An 18,546-nucleotide genomic window follows, 5' to 3' on the forward strand; every position below is an offset into this window, starting at 1 on the left:
AAATGGGCTTCCCACGTTGTACACATGTGGGGAATCGAACCCGGCTTTTTTTGCGCGACGAGCGAACGCTTTAACCACTAGACTACCTCACCGGCCACACAAAACAAGTACTTGTACTCGTAAAAAATAAATTGTGCCTGAAAATTCGTGAAACGTTTAATAATATCTGGCTCAAATATTACATTGTTGCAAGGTGTTATGCCTAAGAAGATCAGACTCATAGTTTTAAATTTAAATAATCAGTTTTCGCAGCTGATAATGAAATATTTTATCTCGATACAAAAATCCCGACCCCCGATAACCAAATGGTCGGTCCCTAAAAATCCTAAGAAACCATTATAATTAGGCCGAATCTGGGATTCGAACCAAGGATCGGTGGATCCTGGAAAGGCTAAGGGACGTAACTCTGCAGAGCGCAAGCGGCACCGAAGACGCTAAAATATAATGTGTCGCTCTTGACTAGAACAACAACAGATGTAATTAGAATGATAACTTTCAAACCATTGCCATAATGTAAGAATATATTATGGGAACTGAAACATTTGTTCACAAAACACATTTACATGTAATATGTTCAAACCTTGTTTTTATTACGTGTGATATATCAAATACATATATGCAGTAAAGGCAAAATACTGATATAAATAATATATATTACAGTATGTTCTGTGTAAACTTGACCTTAATTAAACCGTTTTTATTAAACTTACAGGTAAGCAATATACCATCGATGGCCTGTTTGCAATATAAACCACACATCTTCTGCCATCTCATGTTTCAGTTATTGGAGAAATGAATTTATGAATCAGATCTATTGATATCCAAATGGCAAAGGGTTCCTCATTAACGCATAGCATCTGTGACGGGTCAAAGTTTGCATGTTAACGCTAGGATATGTTCATCTGGCAATACACTAATTTCAGCGAAATTGTAATTGCATTGAATATGCAACAGATTGAGTACAGTACTTCCTGCATATTGTCAACACGCACATTCACATAAAAGACTGTTATAATCTATATATTATTAGTAATGACACAGCTCACATAATTATGTCATATGTAAATATTGAACTCATAATGCAGTATGCTGACCACCCACAAGAGTGACCCCTTACGGACAAAAACCTCCTTATCTAACTTGAAAGCAAATCACAACATTGAATGCTGACACGTGTACTGAACTGAAGACAAAAGCTTATGTCAAACCTACCTGAAGTACTATCAAATCTGCGGAGTTTTTCATAGCGATATTCTTTCCAACTCCCGCTATTCGTTGATTTCCAAGACATCGAAAGCAATGGTATTTATCCGCTCAGAAGCACGGACGCTCCATATCCCTCCGGAGTGGAGAAGTTAAGGAACCATTATACCAGCTGGAAACTCAGGAAAGCGAGATTAGGAGTAACAGCACTACTCTCGTCGGCACGCTCATCCTGCTGGCTTGAAACACTTGTAAAGTTTGCAACCTCCAATATCCTCGCACCGCTATCGATATTCCTTATCCCTGAAGCAATGCACACAAACTGGCAATATGTCAACTACCCACAGCTGTGATGCTCGAGGTTATATCGTGTTGATTCTCAAATTTACGGTCAGAGCTTATCTGCCGTTGTGTTCTCTACAGCTGTTTAGAAACGGATCGTTTGAATTGTGTCGCCGTTCTGGAGCAGACGACATTCCACTGCGCATGCGCTCTACTTTCAACCTCCTGTTGCTGTTTGCAAATTGAAGGTAAGGCGCAGGGCAATCTCGTCAACAAATCCTTCTGTTAGCATGCAGGTGATAGTATGCGAGCATGACCAATCCCGTCTAGATGTGTGTGTTATAGACAAGCGTGAAATATTAGGCACAAATGGTTAGTTATTTAGAATGGCTGAGGACTTAGAGTATTTGCCATAATAATCGATATATGGCCATAACTTAAGGAGAGCAGCGGTTCAGCTGTTCGGTTTCTTAAAGACGAGGTTGTCTGCGGAACCGCCGGAACTATGCAATGGAAAACACGTCACTATTTGACGTAGAAATCGGAGAAGGGGTATACTATTACCTGATCGAAAGTTGAACCAGGCTTTGACTATTTGACGTGAACTAGTAACATGAAGGAAGAACTGGACATCTCTCAGACAATTAACCCGGAGACTGACCAATCAATGATTAGATCAATACGTTAATCGCCAACACGCTTCGATTTGTTTAGGGTTTAAGATGGGGAATGGTTGCAGATGTTCCGCAACACAACCGCAATCGCCACCATCACCACCATTACCGTATCACGCATCTCAGGAAAGTGCACACCTCCAGATAGTGCAAAGACCCGCTGATTACGGGTTCGAAAACCCATGTGATATTTGGTGACAACGTCTGGTCTTCGTCACTTTCGGTTTTCCGCAGCTTCAATAACCGCTGTCCTGTAGCTGAAATCGACTTAAAATTACCCGCACTCAGTGCACCAGCTCCCGTCCTGTTATCAATAAATCCAAATGAAAAATGCAGTCGTTCCAAACAGGAACATGTGGTGTTCTGACATATTAAGCCTAACGCACGTTGTTTTTTACAGACGTGGCCTAGTTTTACAAAATGTATTTATTGATTAGTATTCTCAATTTTTGAAACAATAACAATTGTACGGAAGTAATAGTTTGCTTTTAACGTACTACGACCGCGTAAACAAAGCATAACTTCCTGTAAAGCATAACCTCCGTATTCGTAGAAACTCGATAGTACGTACTATCGTTAGTCGGTAGTCTTGTTAACATACTACGTTTCATGATAGTTATTCTTAGGTGTCTAAAGTACAAGGGTTCTCGTTAAACATTTATGAAAGAGAAATATTTTAAATTACGGATCTATCCGCCACAATATTGCTGATGTTGCGGAATTCAATATTTCTTCACTTACTCGTTAAAGTACGTTAAAAGTGAGATTCAAGTACTAAAAGATATCCTCAGGACTGAAGATATTAGTCGTACAATGTCAACTAGGATATTTACTTATCTCAAGTCTTGTTTGTTCAAACTGGTGGAACATAGGCAATGATACAGCTGTGTCAACATACGTGCACTTAAGTAAATGTTATTATTTTCTATTTGCATAACGAGTTGACAGAGTATTGTCTCGTAAATGAGCTAAAATTCAACGTCGTATCGGTATAATTTCAGCCATTTAGTCCGGTCCCAAGAGATAAGGCTGTCAACAGATCAATAGACGGGAGCTATGAAAGTAGTCTATACAGAATGAGTCTACCAGTAGACATATAGGAGAGAGCTATGAAAGTAGTCTGTACAGAATGAGTCTACCAGTAGACATATAGGAGAGAGCTTTGAAAGTAGTCTGGACAGAATGAGTCTACCAGTAGACATATAGGAGAGAGCTATGAAAGTAGTCTGGACAGAATGAGTCTACCAGTAGACATATAGGAGAGAGCTGTGAAAGTAGTCTGGACAGAATGAGTCTACCAGTAGACATATAGGAGAGAGCTATGAAAGTAGTTTATACAGAATGAGTCTACCAGTAGACATATAGGAGAGAACTGTGAAAATAGACTCTACAGAATGAGTCTACCAGTAGACATATAGGAGAGAGCTGTGAAAGTAGACTGACGATACGGGATGAGTCTACCAGTAGACATATAGGAGAGAGCTATGAAAGTAGACTGACGATACGGGATGATTTCAACAGGCAAACAGGGCATAAGTTATCAGTATCTTGGTAACTGTTATTTAAAAATATCAATATAAACTACCAATATTATATCTCTCTTTCGTGATTATTCATAAATGAAGTATGTTTAAAATCTACCGTTCAAAAAGTATTTATTATTATTATCATTATTATTTATAGTTTAAAATTGCGTATTGAAAATATGTACATATCATTAGGCGGCATGCTTATTCGCTCTATTATTATTTACAGATTAAAATAAAAAATGCAGCAAAGAGGGTTTTGGTGATCCCGGCACAGTCAGGCTGGTTAGGCTCATCATCAGCTCTTGGCCCTTGCCCCCTCTACACGCAGCCCAGGCAGCCCAGAAGAAAAGCCTTGTCGAACCCACCCAGAACTTTTCCGAGAATTTGACGACTGTAGCTTTCTGCATCACCTAGATTGTCAGAAGGGCTGTATTCCTGGTAGCAAACCCGGGTACTCTACCAATGTGAGTCATCATATTGGGAGGTACGAAACCTAATGCACCGAGAACAATGGGCAGTCGGACAACTTGGCAATTGTGATACAAGCGTGACATTTCGAAAGCGATCGCCAGGTCCGCATATTGACCACGTTTTTCCTGAATCTTATCAATCACATTCGTATCTGAGACTTATACGGGTCTATTCCAAAGAATTTTGAATCTATCATTTTCCATGACGCCCTCTACATATTCTGGGACGTACCATGGGTGGATCTCTGTGTCAAAACTACAAATTTGGCAAAGACGGTAATAAAATGATCGAGCCACTCCACCATGACGCTTAAGATACTGTGTTTGTGTCAAAGCTTGGCATCCACGGACAATGTGTTGGACAGTCTTTTTAAATTCCTTGCATATTTTACATTTCATATTTAAAGTTTGAGGCAAAATCACACATTAGCGGTTTCGAGTTGAAAGTGACTGGTCCTGAGTAGCAAAACGAAAACCTCCTGTTTCACTTTTCAGGCCAGACGCCTTCATCCAAGCGAAGACCTCTGCAGGATGGCATATAGACTCGATGCAGTGGTCGTTCTGATAACCTCTCCTTGGCAAACTGAGTCTAGGCCGACTTGATATGGTACTTCGCTTGGTTGACACTCATTTCTGTACCGTCCAGCAGTACAGAACCATCAACAAAATCAACATGTTCTTTGACCCGTTTAAGGAACTGTGGAATGCCTTGCCTTCATTATGAATGAGTCTTGACATGCTCAACAAGAGGATAATCAGACAAATAAATGTGTGCAAAAGTGCACATTACAATTCTATCATGAAGAGCCTCCACATTTATCAAATCACGCACCCCAATAGAATTTGTAATTATAAGCGATTGATGGGAAAGTGAGTTTAATTTGATTTCTGTTCAAAAGAGGTGTACATATACTTCATGCGCATTGTAGAGAATTATATTGTATCAAATCCATCAGGGCTGTTAGAGATTCCGACATAACAGTATATAAGCAGTAAGGGGATCTGCACTTTATATAAGTACATGAGGTAAGCAGGGCGTTATAACGAGGTCAACCCGACCCCAGACGGTACTTGTTAACATCAAGTTACTTATGTTTCCGTGATTTACAGAATCAATCACAAGTTGTTCTGTTCTGGTACGACTACAGACGGAACTTGTTAGCACTTGATACTTCAGAAAACCATGAAAGAATATCAACCCTTTTGTTGTCAATTGTGACAAACAGCTGATCGATAATGAAAACACTGACTTTGAACTGCATTATTTAATGAGCTAATAATAGACACTGATATTTGGTTCTTTTGAAGCAAAGAAGTAGTCTTTTGATTGTGTGATAGTAGCTTTCCTTGGCGGTCAGGCTGTGCGGGAGCCGCGGAGTCCTCGATAATCCACTGTTTACATTGGCGTGACAGAGTGTTACATATGTCAACTGAATGCTGTTTCTGTTACCTAATGTTCCGTTAAATACATTACCCTACTAACAATGTAAGAATGATTAAATTCACACCTGCATTGCCACGAGCAGCGTGTCTAACACGGGCGGAGTAACATTGAGGGTATGTAATGTTTCACATTACACAATTGTTCCTTGGCCAACATAACTGTGACCTTGACTCACGGCGGGCATCATCCCTGTCACTTTACCGTGACCATGACCCATGTTCTTCGGGGAAGGGAATGACATGCGAACACCTGGCATCATCTCTGTCACTTTACCGTGACCATGACCCATGTTCTTCGGGGAAGGGAATGACATGCGAACACCTGACATCATCCCTGTCATTTACCGTGGCCATGACCCATGTTCTTCGGGGAAGGGAATGACATGCGAACACCTGGCATCATCTCTGTCACTTTACCGTGACCATGACCCATGTTCTTCGGGGAAGGGAATGACATGCGAACACCTGGCATCATCTCTGTCACTTTACCGTGACCATGACCCATGTTCTTCGGGGAAGGGAATGACATGCGAACACCTGGCATCATCTCTGTCACTTTACCGTGACCATGACCCATGTTCTTCGGGGAAGGGAATGACATGCGAACACCTGGCATCATCCCTGTCATTTACCGTGACCATGACCAATGTTCTTCGGGGAAGGGAATGACATGCGAACACCTGGCATCATCTCTGTCACTTTACCGTGACCATGACCCATGTTCTTCGGGGAAGGGAATGACATGCGAACATCTGGCATCATCTCTGTCACTTTACCGTGACCATGACCCATGTTCTTCGGGGAAAGGCATGACATGCGAACACCTGGCATCATCCCTGTCATTTACCGTGACCATGACCCATGTTCTGTCGGGAAAGGCATGACATGCGAACACATGGCATCACCCCTGTCACTTTACCGTGACCATGACCCATGTTCTGTCGGGAAAGGCATGAGATGCGAACACCTGGCATCATCTCTGACACTTTCACATTTTAAACTTTTCTGAAACTACTTGACATTACCTTTTTTGCAATATATTGAAATGCCTAACTGATTTCAACATATCCATTAGTGACAGGCGCTGTTGAAGTTGATGCGAAATGTACCTCATAAATATTTGAATAGAATGTACGCTCAAAACTGTTAATATAAAAATATTATATATTAATGATATCTTTATTAATGCATGAATACCAACAGCCGTTACACTCAACAGCTGTTCGATGAATGCTTGGATACCTTCAGCTGTAAAAAACGGCATGGACAAGTAGACAAGGAATGCAAAAAATATAATGCAGATGCAGAAATGAACACAATAACACAAACTAACCATCTGCTATCATTGGCCGCACCAACGAAGAGGACACAGTTAACACTGTCGATATACACATGTGCTGTTTGTGTTAAAACTTGTATGTTATGATTAATATATTCCTTCAATTGAGGATGCAAATATGTTATATGACGAAGTATTGTCAACATAACTACACCTATATCTAGATTCTGCGGTGGTACCAAGTACGCCGCTTTCTGAGGATCGGGTGGCTACACTTTCCCCGATGTGGCTCGTGTGGCTCGTGACAAACACTGGTTTGTCGAGCCGAGGCTCGATTAGTTACAGTGGCTGTGCCATAGCTTGAATATTGGTAAAGATCTACATAACGATTTCCTGGGTTTAAATACTCGGGTTTATTTTATTGTTCTTTAAAATAATTTCGAAACAGCATAGGTGTTAAAATAAAATTTGTTTGTAGCTTCTATGTCCATTTCCCCGTTCATACTGTCCCGACAGAGAAACATGATGTACTGGCTTCAACGAGATACAGAATGTCAGATGTTAATCGTTTAAAAATATTTATACACAGATTAGTTTCAACAATGTGAGTGGAGGTTGTTTTGCGTGCGTATGGTTGCTTGTACTGTAACCGGTTTTGTTGTGCTAGCCTACTGAGATACCATGCCGCAGTTTACTATGATACCACTAAGACGCAGTATACTGACTCTGAGCCGACTGGTCCTTGTTTTATCCCCTTAATGCCGAACACCAAACAGTGTAGCGACCAGGTGATCAAATCTACCGACATTCCGCTGTAAATGTTTAGACTATGAAATGTGTTATATTTTAAAAACGCATTTATTTCTATAATTCACATATTCAACGATAATTGCTCAATAAACCATACTTGTAACTAAAATGTCAAAATACCCTCCCATCCTTGAGTCTGAAGCTCCCGTTTTAATATCGTACATAACAAAGAATGGTCGTCCACTGCCATTCCTGAATTTCCATATATGGAGTGACCACCACAGATTGCCAAGAATCGAATGACTTCCTGTCTAAGAATATTTCCCAAAGTTAGATTGCTCTCTATAGGTTTGGATTGTGGTGCTTAGTGTAAGATGTCCGCCTGCATTAAAACTGGAAAACATTGACGTCTTTTTGTCTCAGAATGAAGCAATTACTACTGTTGGATTGTTGAGACAGTTAAAGGAGGTCAGCATCTTTAGCCCAGAGAAAATGGGAAATAACTGTTGTTTTTTTACAAAAAAATAGTGAATACGTAAACGATCAAGCGATCTCTAAATATACAATGCTCCGGTAACATTCCCAATTGCCTCGTTCGTGTTAGTCTTCCACATCTGCCCTGCATTCATATAAACCCACTGAGCCCCGCTGCCGAGGTCCGAAATCATACAGTTCGGACATCAATCATAGGAAGCCAGTCAAACTTAATGACCTGTTTCAGCAAGCTGCCATCAATCGCACCACGTTGGTTATCGAGTACTGAAAACACCAGCAACTGAACAAGTATACCAGGGTAATTACAGCAGGCAGGCGAAGAACATGTGTACGTAAGCCGAGCGTTAAGCCATGTTATGTGTAACAAAAGCAAACTTATCTTGTTGCTTCTTTGTATTCCTGTTTTTTCTAACCCCAGCTTCAATATATCGCTGCCTGGTCTATGGCGAAGTGTTTTTTATGTGTCGCTGTCTGGTGTAAGGTGTAGTATTTTTTATGTGTCGCTGTCTGGTCTAAGGTGTAGTGTTTTTTGTGTTTTTATGTATCGCTGTCTGGTCTAAGGTGTAGTATTTTTTATGTATCGCTGTCTGGTCTAAGGTGTAGTATTTTTTGTGTTTTTATGTATCGCTGTCTGGTTCTAAGGTGTAGTGTTTTTTGTGTTTTTATGTATCGCTGTCTGGTCTATGGTTTGTGCGTTTTATGTATCGCTGTCTGGTCTATGGTGTAGTGATTTTTATGTATCGCTGTCTGGTCTATGGTGTAGAGATTTTTATGTATCGCTGTCTGGTGTAAGGTGTAGTATTTTTTTATGTATCGCTGTCTGGTGTAAGGTGTAGTATTTTTTTATGTATCGCTGTCTGGTGTAAGGTGTAGTATTTTTTATGTATCGCTGTCTGGTCTAAGGTGTAGTATTTTTTGTGTTTTTATGTATCGCTGTCTGGTTCTAAGGTGTAGTGTTTTTTGTGTTTTTATGCATCGCTGTCTGGTCTATGGTTTGTGCGTTTTATGTATCGCTGTCTGGTCTATGGTGTAGTGATTTTTATGTATCGCTGTCTGGTCTATGGTGTAGAGATTTTTATGTATCGCTGTCTGGTGTAAGGTGTAGTATTTTTTTATGTATCGCTGTCTGGTGTAAGGTGTAGTATTTTTTTATGTATCGCTGTCTGGTGTAAGGTGTAGTATTTTTTATGTATCGCTGTCTGGTCTATGGTGTAGAGTTTTTTGTGTTTTTATGTATCGCTGTCTGGTCTAAGGTGTAGTGGGTTTTATGTATCGCTGTCTGGTCTTTGGTGAAGTCTTTTTATGTATGGCTGTCTGGTTTATAGTGTAATGTTTTTTATGTATCGCTATTTTTGCGAACTGTTTATTGTTGCAAAGTTATTGCTATGTATGTAAACGTTCTAGAGTGAATAATATGCGGTATATCTCACCATTGTTAGTAGATGCAAAAAATTATAACGTTAGCATATATGCCAGCATCCGCCATTCACACGACAACAAGCGTGAACGTACATTTACATAGTTCAATGGGTTTTTTGTCCAACCATCTACTCCTTGGCAGGGAGTGGGTTACATTTTACATAAATGGTTGTATGAGTGCGATAATTAATTCCCAAAGACAATAACAGCACTCACGACACATAGAAACCTCTCATAATATTTACTGACGATCTGAAAGGCAAAGGCTTGTAAAGGTTACTTGAAACTAGACTGTTTCTAATGCCAACACTAGGTATTCATATAGTTAATAGACAGGTAAAAAACACGATACAATCATTATGATTTATACTTACACTTAGGTTTTGTTGAACGAGCATATTACCTTCTTCAATATCGATGTAAATATGTCTTTTGAAATCTCATTTTCATTGACATGTCAATAAAGAATTTAGTACAATCCCGAAGCCAAGGATATAATACCCACTAATGTTTGATTATTTAGATGTGATGTATTCTATAGATGATATTCATAGTTTCTTGCCAAATACCATGTTTATAGTATAGAGGGAATGAGAAACAAATTGTGAACACTGTACAAGAAAATACTATATGAACATTGTATTAATCATAATTATATTATATAATGATATATCATTCTAGAATTTGCCCCAATCTAGTGTTTGATAACGTCACTTGTGACGTCACTGATTCATTCAGTGGTGAATAATGGTATCACCTTTCCCCGATGTCATTTTATCGTCGTTCAGCAGAGAAAGAAGATTTAATTCATTTATGGATAACATATTTCAGATAAAGGTTTTGAATACCATAGCTATAAGTATTATATACAGCATAATATATTCCACGACACACGTATTCTTCTTAACTTTCCATACACCAACACTCAAACTGTAGTGTGTGTACGTAATCAAGTCGAACATCTAATTCCAGTTCTGGTTCTCAAACGAGTTTTAACGAGCATATTACCTTTTTAAATATTGATGTAAATATGTCTTTTGAAATCTCATTTTCATTGATATGTCAATAAAGAATTTAGTACAATTCCGAAGCCAAGGATATATTATCCACTAGTTGTTTGATTATTTAGATGTGATGTATTCTATAGATGATATTCATAGTTTCTTGCCAAATACCATGTTTATAGTATCAAGGGAATGAGAAACAAATTGTGAACATTGTACAAGAAAATACTATATGAACATTGTATTAATCATAATCATATTATATAATAATATATCATTCAAGAATTTGCCCGTTGTCATTTCATCGTCGTTCAGCAGAGAAAGAAGATTTAATTCATTTATGGATAACATATTTCAGATAAAGGCTTTGAATACCATAGCTATAAGTATTATATACAGCATAATATATTCCATGACACACGTATTCTTCTTAACTTTCCATACACCAACACTCAAACTGTAGTGTGTGTACGTAATCAAGTCGAACATCTGATTCCAGTTCTGGTTCTCAAACGAGTTTTAAATCATTTAATTTGGTTGACCGTTTGACGTTTTCCTTTCGTTGGACATTAGTGTCAGGAAACAAATCATCATGTCATTGAAGCTGTCGAAAAGATAACCCTATCAATCTATTAATGATGCAAAAGAATTGTACATGACATGTTACAAGCATATTTCGTTTAAGGCACGTTTATAACAAGGTGGTGTTTATAATTAGTTGTGACAGATGCACGCTTTGGAAGAGGAATTCAATAGAGACGTGATTAGAGTAATTCACAGAGGAGTTGAGGAGTGCTAATTTGATCGATGTAGTCTCGGTTAGCGAAGGAAAATGGGATAATAATACGACTTTCACACCAGAAATACATTTATTATCGAACGCATTTGAGAATGCCAAGACTTATAAACTCAGCTGCTATGCCCAGTTTCAGTGGAGGCGAAAAGGACACGATTCAGAAAAAGGCCATCTCTTTCCGAGTTCCAAAACTCCAAAATCAGGTTGATTACTGGGCACAGTATGTCATGCTTATTATAACGGCCTACTGTATGGATATACGGATGGTTAACCAATGTATTCTTGTCCATTGTGTATTGTTGTGTGTCGGCGAGGTGTAATAAGAAATTAACTGAAAAACATCACCATTTAAATGCATCTTCAGGAATATAGATGATCTGATATCGTTCAGTTATGGTCAAATAACGCCACTGATTCACCCACCTAAGTTTGAAATTACATGTAACAGAGACCAGTAGAACCGCCTCATCTATTTCCTATCTAGATCTATGCATCGGGATTCAGAGTGACGAACAACTGAATGACAAGAGAGATGACATCAAATTTGAAATAGTCAACTTTCCCTTCACCTAAACACTATTATTACAACAGCGCCAGCCTTTGGTGTCTACATTTCACATTTTCTTAGCATGATCTTTCTATGAAAATGTCAAACAGCGTCAAACGACTCTTGCTCAAAAGCTGCTTGATCACGGTTACAACATTCAAGTCCTCAGTAAATCTTTCAAGAGGTTTTATGGTAGACATGTGGAGTACATTTCCAAATTTGACGCATCAGTGACAAAAATGATGCCCTAAGCAATTCCCTATTTTGACTTGTACCATGTGTTCCGGTGAACAATTGACTTACCTTTGTGTGTATTTGTGACAGGTGTCAGATGTGGGGCATGATACGCTCATCTTTTCGCAAACCCCTGCTACAATCACTATTTCATACTGTTTCATAAACATATGCTTATGATATAGTCGGAATATTCAAATGGACTATGATTATGATTATGGAAATGTTTTGGGTGGTTTTATTTGCGAGATATTTCAACGGATTGTAGCGATGTGTTGCTAATCCTATCAAAAGTAAGCTGCAAATAGTTCGAAACTTATGTCAGTGAGTGACACACATTAAATTCTGTGTCAAATTTTGAGGGGAAAAAACGTTTCTTTCATCAGATGACTTGTAAAACATCACTAATTATCGAAGGCAGAGTAGTACTCCATCCGATATTCGTGAAAAACACGAATAAACGACAATCCGGTATAACGGAACACCGGGTGTAACATGTATATACCTATTTATGCGTGATAAACATGTAATATAGCTCTTCATAGCTTTACAAACCTTATGGTATCGTCCGTTTTACAGCGTCTGAGAGGATAAATACCACGCGTTAATTTCATGTAGATTAAATGTCAAAGGGTTTTAAACAAAATCATGCATTATTTTAGCCTCGCACATCTTCAAAGAAGTTTTCCTGCCCAAGGATTCGTTCTCAGGGCCATGGAAAGAGGGTTCATTATGTGCAATAGACACTAAACATGGCTGAGCTACGAGCAATAACCTAATTAATGGGCGGCAGTGGTGTTTACGTCATGGACCCTCAAAGGTCAAGGACAGCGCAAACGTGGTACTGTGTATAAGTTTGCAGTCAAATTAGCTATTCGCCTCGGGCAAATCCGCGAGTTTTGAAAAAAAACTTCTTCACGTGGAGGAAGACCAAAAGAGCAAACACTTGAGATATGACGGTGTCATCGATGGCACCATTTACATCCCCTCTTCCTATAATGTCCTTGTGCAAGCCAGCTCGTGGTTATACTCGGGTTGGTTGGGACACAGCAACTATTTAGCTCTCCTTTACTCAATCTCAATACAACATTCTGTTAATCCTCGTTCGTTTGTTTCCTTCTTTCTCTTACATATCACTTGCACTTTTTTATCTTCCCATTTATGTCCTAACATCGCAATGTCACGAAAAATAATTATCACATGTTGCGTAGGCACTATTCAATCACTCACTCACTCAGCCCTCATCCTGATTTGGTTTCGTTCAGTCGTTTGCTCTGCGCTTTTTCTCCTTCTCTTAAGAATCAGCTGTGTGTCATTATCTCCTCTATCCAGTTCTCGTCTTCTCTCCATCTGTTCGTGCTTCGCTTTACGTCACTGACCAAAATAATATGGGAATATCTTGAAGCGAACGGTCTTGTTAATGAAACTATCCTTTCCATGTAACCCAAATCCACATGGCCTTTAAATGAAACCGGCTCTTTTCAATATCAATGCACGATGACATTTCCCAAAGACAAATTCTAGACAGGCTATCAACAGATAATCTGCTCTGGAAACAGTGTTGCCATCAAGATTATACCGTATTAGCCTGTAGCATATGCATTTCGTAACTACCGATGTTCAGCACAGACAGCTGTGTGGAGGTGGGCGGTTCTCATGCTTTCACTGTATAGGCCAGCATGTTGATTTCATTAGACAACTTGTCAATTCCATAATACACTGGTAATGACAAAAAGGGTCTCTTTCTCAAATTAGGATGTACCGAGATGGGCACTCAACTGTTATCTAAAACAGATGCATGAGACAAATAGTGACTGACATGTTCAAGACAAGGTTTAAAGTAACTCATTTAAAGAAAAAACTTCAGCATTAAGTGCAAATGTTCCAAACGTGGACTTTACCAATAAGAATTATGTTAAAATACGATCTGTAAAACAAAGTCAGCTATCCCAAATTTTGCACTTGTGAAAGAAAACATTTTCGTTATACCGTGTTATATTTCTTTTGTGTTTCACATTTGCCTATAAACATTACAAAAGAATGGATTGTGAAATAAAAAAAATCTTTGACACCCGCATGACATTGATGATGAGCAGACACATATCTGCCAAATTAGAAGCACCATGCACTGTGTAATTTCCCCGACAATAATATAGCCTGAGACTTCTAACGAAACAATGTGCATGTCATGACACCGCACGAGAAGCTGCTTCCAGAGGTGGCTCGTCCTCTGGCTCGCTGACATCGGATGCAAAAAAGTAGGGATTTGTAAGAAGGCATTTTGTGGTCTTTCAATTAAAACGCTTCAATTTAAACTGTTGCGTTTTAGTAAATATCGTATATGTTTTGGCCCATTATGCATATAAACGATTACTTTTTGGTAACACACAAATAGACCAACCAGTTCATATTCTGATGTGTGATAAGTGAGACAATAGAGTTTCAGTAAATGGTTCCAGACATACAATACAAACAGTTTGGGAGTCGACTGTACAATTCCGATTGTGTCATGAGCAAACGTCCATGAATCACTACCAGATAGTGATGATACCAGATATTCATGAAATTTGGGCTGTCCTCTCCCATCGGTGGCAAGTCAACTGCTCGCCGGAAAAAAACACGGGTACATATGATACAAGTCAAAATAGGGAATTGCATCGGATATCATTTTGGTCACTGATGCATCAAATTTGAAAATGTCCTCCACGTGTATACCGTAAAACAATTGAAAGATTTACCGAGGTCTTGAATTTTGTAATTTCTGAACAATAGTCGTATCACGCTCTTTGGTATTTTCGAAGGAGTATTGTACCTCAAAAGTTGTGATATGTAAACATCGAAGGCTGGAGCTGCTGGAATATTGCTCGAGATAAAGGGATAGTTGACTGTTGTAAATGTGGGGTCATCTCGCGTCATACAGTCTTGTTGAGAGTTGTTTGGTCATGCATGGACCTAGATATGAAACAGGTGAGGCGTTTTCACTTGTCTCTTTTAGTTCTAGTTCAAGTGGGTAAATCAGTGGAAGGGAATTGGCCATTTGACCATTATTGAACGATAACATATACCTGAAACTTAAGTTAAACTCCTTGGCAAATTCCCTTGTTTTTATTTTTCCAATCCGAGCATAAATTCCGGGAAGACATATTTAAGGATATCCAACATATTATTTACCAGTATTTTCGGGAGAAATCATATTTCTCAAAAGGAAACCAGGCCCCCAGAATTGTATAAGTGAACATTCTTTTATCAACATTTGTCGTTATTGTTTGATGCATAACATTTCACCATTGCCATGGTAGTTAATGCTATATTATCTCCGTTATTGTCTGTTACACCACTGAAGGTCATTTCATGCAGGGGCATCCTGCACAGAAGAATCGACTTATTTCACTGCTGTTTCTGCCTCGAGACGGATGCAAGTAACCGCCACAGGACTTCCAGATCAAGCATATGCGTGATGCTGCATTTGCTGACATGTTTGTTTGCCATACCGACGGATGTCCTAAGAAGGGGGTTTAGTATTGGTGCCTGCATATCCAAGGGTTTAAATGTTAAGCGACAGTAACTGAGTGTGAATAAGTATCGAAACTCTTTACTGAGTTAGACCACCTCCATGGTTCAGTGGTAGACCGTCCGCCCGGAGAGCGGAAGGTCCGGGGTTCGATCCCCGGTCGCGTCATACCAAAAGATGTTAAAAGATGGTACTTGTTGTTACCCTGTCTGGCGCTCGGCATTAAGGGGCTAAAACAAGGACTGGTCGGCTCGGAGTCAGTATACTGTGTCAGAGTGGGGTATTCATGATAAACTGCGGCATGGTATCTCAGTGGGCTAGCACTATCAAATCGGCATTTGTCCGGACTAATACAAGTACACCACACACACACACACACACACACACACACACACACACAAACACGTCGCTATATAATCTTGGACGCGACGTTAAACCCCATTTCACCTCACCTCACCTTTACTGAGTTAGAATTAAAATACAGCTGATGAAACATATTTAACGTTGTTGTGGCTTAACGCGGCATCAGGATACAGGTTTGAAATGTTTGCATATAACACATAACATGTTTGAAATATAATTGCCAATTTGAAATCTGGATGACTAATATTTACATTAAAGTGAAACCATCTGAAACCATATCTGATTACTATCATAACGGTAACCCTGGACGCGTTCTGAGTTAAACATTTCCGTCGCATCCGAAACATTTTAGCTGCAAAACATTTTACTATTTCCCATTTTGGCGACTGAGATATCGGAAAGCTACACCGTGTTAGTCTCAGCCAGCTTCACCTCGTACTATAATAGTTTGTAATTATTATAAGCACCAGATACAATGTCAAGACACCGCGCTGATTCTGTGTGGAGACGAAGGCCATATTAATGAGAAGCGGTCTTTCTTTATATTATTCTGTTCAAACAAATTTAACCTCGTTCATATTTCACGGCAGGCCTGGAGAAGAATCTAGGTCAGTTGGGTCGGAATGTTAATTTGGAAGATTGATACGGCAATCATCGCGAAGAATTGGGTCAACAATCACCTCCGTACTCCCCGAAGAAATGCACTACACTAATTTGTCAAAAAAAAACGTTGCCTGCTCCTTCAATGATGTTATAGCAGTCACATGGCCACGAGGACAGCAAGATGTCATCATATAGATCTATAGGTGGTTAGGGAACTTCATGTGCTTGGCTCATGGAGGATCGAGTTTCGCTCTGAGGCATAATGGCGCCAAGCAACAGATTGTTCCATCCGTTAATGCTGAACGAGCTGCTCGTTGACAATCCTCCTGTCATGTGTTCCGGCGAAACCGTCCTTGTCTTAAAGGACTGGTGGAATTCAGCTTGGCTGCGATATATCATGGCGTCTAACAAGACCAACAAACCTTGCTATCTACTGCGGGTGATCAGAAAACTTGGAAATGGGATCGTAGTGAAGACGTGAAGTTTTATAAGGTCAACTTTGTGCCGTTAATGCCCACCTTCTTGGTTATGTGACTTTGGTAAAATGCAGGTAGATTAGGTAAGGTTTTAAGGTAATAGTCTTGTGTGACTCACAGTCCCCGAACCAGCCCTTACTGTACTGTTACAGCTCTAAGGGAAGCAAGTCTAAATTTTCCACTAATAATCTCCCATTTCAATTTAAATGAGGTTTTAATCAAAACTATATTGACCTAAGTTTCTTTTAAAACAAATTGTGTTGATGTTAACATTGCCAGTGTTTCAAACTGTTCTGGTTACATGAAGAATCGTCCACATAGAGTGGTGGTTTAAACAGCTGCCATATAACTTATTTTTTCCATAACTTTATCATAAGAAGTATTAAACATCGGTAATGCATGTTTTACCGTGTATTCCGTGGACTGGAGATTATTCTTAAAGAAACGTAACATTTAGATGCATTGCACCAGGATTGGCCAGAATCTCAATGACTATAAGTGTGAAAAAGTATTTTCATCGATAACCACCGCTAAGACTCATGACAAAGTCGTGCCTTGTGTGTGATGTAATATGGTTCGGGAAACCTTATAGTGCACATACACATGATGATGTTTCCGGGGCTCCTTACACTGATTGGGTTCATCATAGTCCGCAGTATTGCAACATGATACATAGCTCGGTGAGAGAGGATTTTACAGTGGCTCGAAATCTTTACACCGAATTACTTTTGACATTTTGTCAAAGTGAGCAAATTGATATAATTCTACCTATAAAAACACGCTATATCATAGGACTAATTAAATTTCAGAAGAGAATCTTAAAGAACCGTCTTCATCCCCTACGCGAAACAAACAAAACCTGAGTTATGATATCCTGGTGAATAGCATTATAAAGTTATCAAAAACTCAATATTAGTTCCTGATAATCCTCAAGAAGACGTTTCTCAGAAATCATGTTGTCAGAGCACTCAAAGGTTTTAATATTCTCAAGGGCAAAAACTCGTTTTTCTTCTTTCTGATCGAGGTGCCACCTGTTATTATAGAGACACAGTTGGCTGAGGGCGGTTCCTGAAAACACTAGTTCGCACAACATTTCTGTTCATGAACTAACTCTAACAAGAAAATCAATGTCTTAACTGCCAAGTTCTGTCTTTTTTAAGTTTGATCTGCTCCTATGAAGACGCTTTAATCTTTCGTGTCAAAATGTACGAGTGAAATTTCGAAACTCGTTCGCAGATTCTTCGTGATGATCGATACTGGATCCGATGATGGCTCTTCGCTTTGGATTAAATTGTGCTCGCTTTGTTTAATTACATTTGCTTTGGGCGATCTTAATATTTAACACCTGCAAAAACAAAAGAAAACAGTTGCTGGTATCTGTGGCTCGATACATTTTACGTCAAGGCTCATTAACGTACAGAACAAATGATCAACAAAGCAGCTTTTGTTAAACTCAAAGACAGCGAAG

General features: G+C 39.2%; 1 protein-coding gene across 5 annotated transcripts in view; it reads right to left on the minus strand.

Moving 5' to 3' along the window:
- LOC139454169 (short transient receptor potential channel 7-like) overlaps positions 1-18,546 on the minus strand; it is a 210,532-nt gene that overhangs the window by 112,721 nt on the left and 79,265 nt on the right. For 4 of the 5 annotated variants that reach the window (XM_071235720.1, XM_071235717.1, XM_071235716.1 and 1 more), the window contains exon 1: positions 1,213-1,594. The exons of the other annotated variant lie outside the window; for it this stretch is intronic. In XM_071235720.1, coding sequence (XP_071091821.1) covers positions 1,213-1,291 — 79 coding nt within the window. In that variant the 5' untranslated portion in view covers positions 1,292-1,594. Of the gene's footprint in view, positions 1-1,212; positions 1,595-18,546 lie in introns of those variants that run through there. 5 annotated transcript variants of the gene reach the window in all.

Source organism: Haliotis cracherodii, unplaced genomic scaffold, assembly GCF_022045235.1.
Source record: "Haliotis cracherodii isolate W230 unplaced genomic scaffold, xgHalCrac1.p SCAF_10, whole genome shotgun sequence".
Lineage (NCBI taxonomy): Eukaryota > Metazoa > Mollusca > Gastropoda > Lepetellida > Haliotidae > Haliotis > Haliotis cracherodii.